Here is an 8,281-nt window from a genome sequence, read left to right on the forward strand (position 1 = left end):
TTGTAAAGATGTTCAAAGCATATAGCATTCATGCAAAAATATTTTCTTAAAATTTCATGTTCATAGCATTCCGTAATCAGCATAACGATGATCATCTGGTCTAAAGTTAACATATATCAAACTATTTTCTGCAAATTGTATCAAAATAAAATAAAAATAGAATTTGTTTTCAGGAAATTGGGCTCGTGCTGGCACGGGTAATCACCTAAAATAAAATAAAAATAGAATTTTTTTCCAGGAAATTGGGCTCGTGCTGGCACGGGTAATCACCTGCTAGTATATAGAGAAGAAGACAAATTTGGGGATGGACTGAATATACATATAAGGCTGCCATTATATATATATATATATTTCTATGGGTGATTACAGTGAATTTTCTGTATTACAAATCAAACTAAAATATGTTCTGTAATATAGCAAACATTGGTATGCTTACAATACTGACATACTTTCTGCTTGCTTCTTCCTATGGTATGTCACCAAAATTTTCACTGTAATCATTGATATATTCTGTTAACACAAGAACAAAGATTGTGTCGAGTGAAATCCGTAGCAGCAGTAATATGAACAAGCAAGATAAACGTATGTTCGGACGACCTACCAGGACAACGATGGAAGCTTGTCGCAGTTTGCTGGAACCCATCCAATCTGCTGTTTTTCGTTGTCGTAAATCACCATTTTGTCTAACATACAAATATCTGCATAAGTAAACCCAGAGAAAATGAGGAAAGAAGGTTAAAATGTGGACAACAATTTCGATACTGATGTGCTTCTCCTCGGAGAAAATGTTGGTTGTGTGTGTTCTTTTGTTGTATATTTTCTTGGGAGAAACAACCTCAAAAATTTTGAACAGCACAAAAAGAAAGGTGCCTCGTTTTGTCATACCTCCGATAATATTAACAATTCCTAATCCAACCTCCGAACCGTTCAGTATCCCTAAGCATACATTGCCCTTATTCTGAGAGGATACAAATATCAGTATCATGATGCGCTATACTTTTGAGCTGCATTATAAGATTCACGGAGTGATTTCAAGAGCACTTACAGTATGAATAAGATAAGCTTCCGGTGTCAGTTGAAGCTGAATATTCTTAGCTTTTGTGAAACTAAGTGTCAATGGCTTGAAGTACCTCGTAGCATCTTTAACGGATTTGAAAGGTTTGGAGCCTTTCCAGCAGACGGGCAAACTTTTGTCGTTGACTGCATCAGTCAGCTGCTTTGCATCAATGTTTTTCTTAATCTGAAATCAGAAATATTGCAAGTCCTAAGCCAAAAAGATGATAAGCATATATAATGTAGTTTTTTTCTGATCTCACCGAAGACAACAGAGTTTTGTAAGCTTCGGAATTGAAGTAGGTAAAGGTACTTCCACTGTCTAAAATTATCGGTAGACCCTTCATCCCAGTTGCCTGCCCACCAAAAAGGAGATCTGCCGGTCCCAAAGAATAATGTTTCCTGAAACGATAGTAATCCAGAAAGTTTATTCACATCTTGCATGCTAAGTGCAAATTTTCATATACAAAAGCGCCAACTAAATATAGAACATACTCTGAAGATTCATGGACGATAGGTGACCAAACAATCCCAGAAGACGGGACAACATCATCTCCAAGGAAAAGAAAACCTCCACCTTGCCCGCTTAAACAGTGACCTACTACATTCCGGATAAAACCCAAGCTACTCAACTGTGATACTATGCTTGATTTTCCATTTCCTAGGCCAAGAATTCCATCCGTATAAGGTGCATGCTCAAAGGCTGGGACTTCTTGATCATACCCACAACTACAGAAGGGAAATCAAACTCATGAATCACAAGCACCACAATTTCAGTAACGGAATAAACACTACAAAAGAAAAAACAAAAAAAAACTAGAATTAGCAACAAACTTCATCACTAAATTGCTCGTAGCTAACAATTTTTTTTTGATAATCCGTCCTAACTCGTTGCTAAATAAAAATAGCAACAGATTTCTCCGTTGTGATTCCAATATTTTTAGCAGTGAAAATGGAAAAGTAACATTCTCTTTGTTGGTTGACAATTTAAAGGTTAGTTTTAAGGAGTAGTTTATCAGTTTCTTACCCGAACACCAGAGGAGGAGCAATGGAGCTACCATTGGTGAATTTTACTGGAAATGCGTCTCTGACCAGCACTCCCAAGGATGAACAATGATCCGCATACTCAACCTCATAGTCACATTGATCGTCAGGACTGTGACGGGGATGGTTTGCAGGTGAGTGAAGGGATGCACAAATGGGATCCTTATGCTTGACAACATTTTTATTCGGTTTGTACGGACTGTGAGGTGCCTGTAATGTCATACATATATGCAGAAATTAGGAAATATATTTCTGACAACTTACATATGATTTTGGATTTGAATTCATATTAATAATCTTCCGTGTAACTTGAAAGAGCTAGGCTGCAGAAGGAATAAAAAGATGTACTCACTGGAATACATTTGACACAAGGTGCGTCACATTGGAGCCAAGTGAGATCACTCCCTGTGTCTATGTCAAGAAAGTAAGGTTTGGGGGGTTGGCCTACATTGAGTGTCACCTGATAATACCTGAATGTGAATTGAGTGTACGAGTTTAAGAGACAGAGAACAGGAAACAAGTAATATGCAAGTTCTACGAATTTCAAACACAAATTTAAGGAAATCCAAATTCTAGAAACTAGCAACAAATCTTCTCATGGTGAACCAAGAACTAATGCCCAATACCAAAACTCGTATAAAATTGCTAGCTGATGTAAGTTAGAATGAACAGAGTAATGTTTTGTGTAAGCAAGCCCATTGCATCCCAGCAAAACCCAGATACATCTGTCTTTTCTCAACGCATTTCTTTAGACAAAGACTCCAGTTTTTCAGACGATAAATCTTTCTCCGATCATGGATGGTGAATCAAGCCCATGTTCCAATTGAAATAATAATGCAAGTTCTTCCTTTTCGTTTGTTGAAAAGATGAGAAGTCGGTCTTCTAGGGATGTCTCTGGAAAGAATGATATATTGGTCTATGGTGATTATGGTTCCACAAGGGACGCATCCTTGTGCAAATATTTACTGAGAGGAGTGTGCTACAGGGGTCCCGACAGCTCCTTTTCTCATTCTATACCAGTAAAGAGGCCCACGTGCAAGTTTTTCTTCTCTTTACATGTATCAGTAGTAAAGAGAAGAAAAATTTGCAAATGAGCCTCTTTGCTTGTATAGAATGAGAAAAGGATCAGTGAGGACCTCAATTGCACAGACCCCTGAGAAAATATTTGCACGGAGAAGCCCCCTAGTTGAACCATCATTATTATAATACCAATAAGTCATAATGTCCAGACACACTTCATCTACTCATCATCGGAAACCCGGATACATCTGTCCTTTCTCAATTCATTTCTTTAGACAAAGACTCTGTTTTTTCTTTTCAGATGATAACATCTTTCTTCAGTCACGGAGTGTGAATCAAACCCATGTTCCAATTGAAATTGAAATACCATTGCAAGTTCTTCCTGTCTAAAAGATAAATCAAATAGATTCATTTGAAAGAGATTCACAATTCGTTCTAACCTTCAGGTCAGATTAAAGTCTCAAGTACATAAACTAGGAAATCATAGGATACTCCAATGGAGAACCACACCAAACTATTCAAGTCTATGGGAAATGTACACGAAATTTTCACGCAAAAATGCTGAAAAATTTGCAAGATGATTATCAAATTAAAGAATACGCCAAAAGAGCCCTTCCAATATTCGATCTACTGAAGAAAAGTAATACATCACAAATAAACAAATCAATACACAGAAGTTGAGAAAAATATAGTAAAACTACTTATATAATCTTTACCAGCATCAGTAGCAAATGCAGCTATTTAACTTCGACACGAAACATAATTTACGTATAAAAGTTCAATGCTAAAAAATCCCTAAGGTTGAACCCTTGGAGATTAAATACTAACTCTACCTCCAACAAAAATCATGTCCTTATTGCTACAGACAGAATTAAAAAATCCTTTAAGAATTTGTAAACTGTTTAATCAGCATTTTTTTTTTTGCAGAAGATTCATTGACACCCATAAGCAATTCAAGCAGATACTACAGAGATACAACAAGAAATCCCATAAAGTCGGGTCCGAGGAGGATAGAGTGTATGCAAACCTTACCAGAGAGGTTGTTTCCGAATGAAGCTCGGCTCAAGCAAAACAAAACAATACTTAAATGAAAAACATGACAGCTAATAGCAAATTAGCACAGAGCATACAATAACAAGGTATAGATAATTGAGAAAAAGAAGTAGAGGAAAAGGAAAATACCCTTTTGGATACACATTCCCAACAAGTGGAAAAACAACAGAGGAACCAAAATTTGACTGTTTCTTCCATGGTGGACGAGGCAGGTTAAAAGCAGAAAAACATCCCTGAAAAAACTCAGATAGAAGCAGTAAATACAACACCCAAATTCGTACTACTTCCCATTTTCCTCTCATAATTGATTTTTTCCGATCAAACAAATAAGATCGATTCTAGCTTGAACAGGTAATTTTGGGAACAGAAAGATTAAAAAAAATTCTCAAAAATCACCAAAAAAAATAAATGGGTCAAGCAAGTAACTATATATGAAGAGATTGTAGAAAAATGGGAGCTGGGGAAGGTGAAGTTTGGACTAAAGCGTTAATGGCGAATGAGAAAAATGGAGACTCCGTCAATTTCACGTGTAGGAAGAAAGCACGGGGAAAGAGATGACTTTTTTGTGCATTGCATTACTTGATTTTGTGGGGTTGTTGGTTTGAGATTCTTGGAAGCTTCCTAGTTCTGGGGTCCACATTTTTAGCTTTCCTTTATGGGCGAGCCGAGTCGAGTATGAATAAAGTCAAAGATTTTTTGGTTGAGATACTTGGAAGTCACCTAGTTGTGGGGTCCTCATTTTTATTATTTTTTCTGTCCCATTTTATGTGACAATATTTGATTCGGCACGTAGTTTAAGAAATAACGAAGACTTTGAAATGTTTATCTAATTGTCCTTCAAAAAAGTAAATTCATTTTTCTCTCTCTTCATAAATGTATTAGAGTATTTAAGTCGGACCAACAAGGGTAAAAGAGAAACTGTACCTTTAAATATTTATCATATAAGGAAATGTGACATTCTTTTTGGGACTGACCAAAAAGGAAATTGTGTCACATAAAATGAGACGGGGGGAGTATTTATTTACACGTAAGTTGAGGGAGTCTAGCCCAATCGAGTCGAGTTCAACTAAATTTGTTATAATATCAATCAAGTCGAGCTAAACTTGAATCGAGTCAACAAAGTTTTTGTCACTGATCTCTAAATAAAATCGAAGAGATACTGACTTAAATTCTAAAATTTACGATATATGGGATCAAGATGGGTGAGGGTAGAGTTAGGGTGGGGTTTGGGGGAGGGGGTGGGGTTCCTGATTTTCCTTATTTATTAGTCTCTTGGTGTACACATACATAGGCTTGGACGTCAATGAGAGCGACCGAGCCCAACCATGTCAAGTACAACCAAACTTGTTGTAATATTGAGTCAAAGTTAAGATAATTTTGACTTGAGTTCTACCAAGCTTTATTACTAGTCGATGCTTTCGTTTGACCATAAATTTTAAAATAAATTTTTGAAAACTTGAGTTTATGAAACATATAATTGTGTTTGAACGGTAGTTAAGGAAAGAATGGGTAAGCATAAGAGAAACAAAGGGAAAGAACCACTTACGGCGAGCTCCGAGCTCAAACGTATGACGAGATACTTCTACCGAAACCACCTTGGTATCCATTTCATCCATCGAAACAAACATATGAAAAAAAAGGAAATAAAAGTCAAAAATAATAAGAAACAAAGGAAAGGAAAGATACAAATGGAGGTCTAATGTGCGAGCTGAGAAAAATGATGGCAAAATGAAGAGGAGGAAAACCTTGATGATCCATAGCATCAGAAGGAGGAAGATGGAGTTATTTACAACTCCCAAAGGTGACATTGAAGAAATAAAGGGGAACGACGACATTGAAGAAGAAAAAAGGGAGCGGCGACATTGATGAGGAAAAAGGGAAGCTCAACTTAGAAATCATAGCGGCTAGTGAAATATTTAAGATAGAAAGGGGGTTTGATTTGGATTGGGCCAATTGTTGTTTTGTTACCTTTCTTGGGCTCGTTGGGCCATTTTCTACACAATTATTGGATCAATATAAGAGCTCATAAGTTCAACTATTTAATTTTAAAAAGGCTGAACCCATAGAAAGTGTCACATCCGGGGAGCACCCCCTAGAAGTAACATGACATACTTGACCTCTCGGAGGTCTTATACAAGCCCATAGTTATCATTCATCGCATTGTCATAGTAAATTTAGCGGAAAATTTAAAACTTTTCATAGCACATCATATGCTTGAAACATCACTTCATATATATATAAAATATAAGTCATAATACATATTTAGACCCTAAGTCTCTTTGCCATCTTAGACTCAACAACATTAGAATACATTAGGGACACGGCCTTTATAACACAAGTATACAATATTTAAACATTTTACAGTAATACATGAGTAGGGAATCCTTGGAACTTTAGGACTCCTTTCCTTGAGCTTGGGAACCATCTATCAAGCTCCTCAAACATAGACATCCTTTAATGCATCTACAACCTACACTTTGTGTAAAAAATAGAGAAGAATGAGATTAGTACAAGAATGCACTAAGTATGGCAACCATGCAAAAACATGCATTTAAAGGGGACATTTTCTTGAAATCATACTTCATGCATTTTTGAATAAATATTTATAAAACCTTTAGACAATGACATTTATATCATTCACATACTTCATATAGACATATTCAAAGGCCAAACATCATATAAGATCACATATAGAACTTATGACATTTTCAAGTCACATTACAGTGAGATAATACGGTGAACTATCTTCTCTTTTATTCATTAATCTTCCAAGTAACCCTCTAGTGATACTTGGTGCAATGCATTACTTTAAGGTCACAAAGAAAGCATACATACAATCTACATAAGTCATCACATATCATCATAGGAGTATAGCACCTCAAAGACATATTTAAGTCAAGACCTTAGGATATTACAGTAAGCTACACCAATTTACACATATATTGACTTCACTTTACAAACATCATTGTTAAACCATGTTCATGACCCCAATCTTTGTATACTAGTGCAGTGAACATATGAAGCCCCATAACCCCATACATTCTTAGTAAACCCTTCATGAGACCACAAACCTTAGCATTCAATTCATACCTCAACATAACACATAAGGACAACTCCATTCATATCAATAATCTTTATCATATAGTCATTAAGACTCACATAATGCACATAAGAATAAGACCATATCACATAGACTCATACATGCACATCTCATGACAAATAGACAAATACTACCATGCCATGCATAAAGACATACTCATAATCATACACTTTAGGTCACCTTCCTAGGACTTCCTAAGGAGCTACTTATGCAATTTCTAGATGGGTTCATTACTTCCACCTATCCTAAGTAACCTACCTTAAGTCCTCCTAGTTAGGATCCTATTTATTTACTTCCATTATTCATTTTACTATAGGAAAACTATAGCCTTAACCTACACTAAGACCATGGGTGCTAAACATGAAATTTGGTGTTGTAGAGCCTTACACCAATGGAAGGTGTTCTTACCTAGCCAAGGTAGAACATTACACATGCTAGCATACTAAGTGATATCACATTGCTAGATCCTATGTGGCAAGCATAGTTATGGAACTTGGAGGTACATGTGAAAACCCTCTTTATGCCAAATGGGGCATTATGGTTATTCACTTATAGAAACATCACTCTAACACCCTTTTGGGTCATGAGGCTATCCACCCCATGAGGTTTATGGTGACCTACCTTCCTTCATTGGGAAGGGACACACAGTCATATTCAAGTTCACTCGGTGCTAAGCTAAGTTCCCTTTATTGAAAAGTCATTATTACATTACTTTATAAAATATAGGCTTAGGAGATTCATCCCCTCATATGCTTAGCTCATAGGTCATAGATGAAAGTTCATCAACCTAAATCATGTGAGAAGATCCTTTCACATGGATATAGCATATGTATTAGCACTATCTAGTTTAGGATACACTTGAGTACACCTTTCAAGGCTCCTCTATTGACTAGATCATCATTCATGTGTGTGTGTATACATATATGTGAGCAAACCTTTCACATAACACATAATGTCACACATGTTCATATATCAATGCATAAGTCTATATGTGTACCTATATGAGCAATC

General features: G+C 36.2%; 1 protein-coding gene across 1 annotated transcript; it reads right to left on the bottom strand.

Moving 5' to 3' along the window:
- Window positions 1–254: 254 nt before the first annotated feature.
- On the bottom strand, window positions 255–4,738 carry LOC107023563 (aspartic proteinase Asp1-like). Its single transcript, XM_015224288.2, has 9 exons — window positions 4,300–4,738; window positions 2,450–2,567; window positions 2,081–2,307; window positions 1,549–1,782; window positions 1,317–1,455; window positions 1,046–1,240; window positions 886–958; window positions 602–698; window positions 255–510 (listed from the first exon to the last, which is right to left on the bottom strand). Coding segments are annotated over exons 1-9 (1,257 nt in total). The 5' UTR covers window positions 4,473–4,738; the 3' UTR covers window positions 255–509.
- Between the last annotated feature and the right edge of the window lie 3,543 nt (window positions 4,739–8,281).

This window comes from Solanum pennellii, chromosome 6 (genome assembly GCF_001406875.1).
Source record: "Solanum pennellii chromosome 6, SPENNV200".
NCBI lineage: Eukaryota > Viridiplantae > Streptophyta > Magnoliopsida > Solanales > Solanaceae > Solanum > Solanum pennellii.

Bases quoted from the DNA above. Each gene is read 5' to 3' on its own strand.
- LOC107023563 (XM_015224288.2), bottom strand. From the start codon at position 4,472: ATGAGAGGAAAATGGGAAGTAGTACGAATTTGGGTGTTGTATTTACTG. The intron at 1,456-1,548 runs GTATGTTCTATA...CTATCGTTTCAG, and splicing joins ATCGTCCATGAATCTTCAGA to GAAACATTATTCTTTGGGAC. The intron at 1,241-1,316 runs GTGAGATCAGAA...TTCTGATTTCAG, and splicing joins ACAAAACTCTGTTGTCTTCG to ATTAAGAAAAACATTGATGC.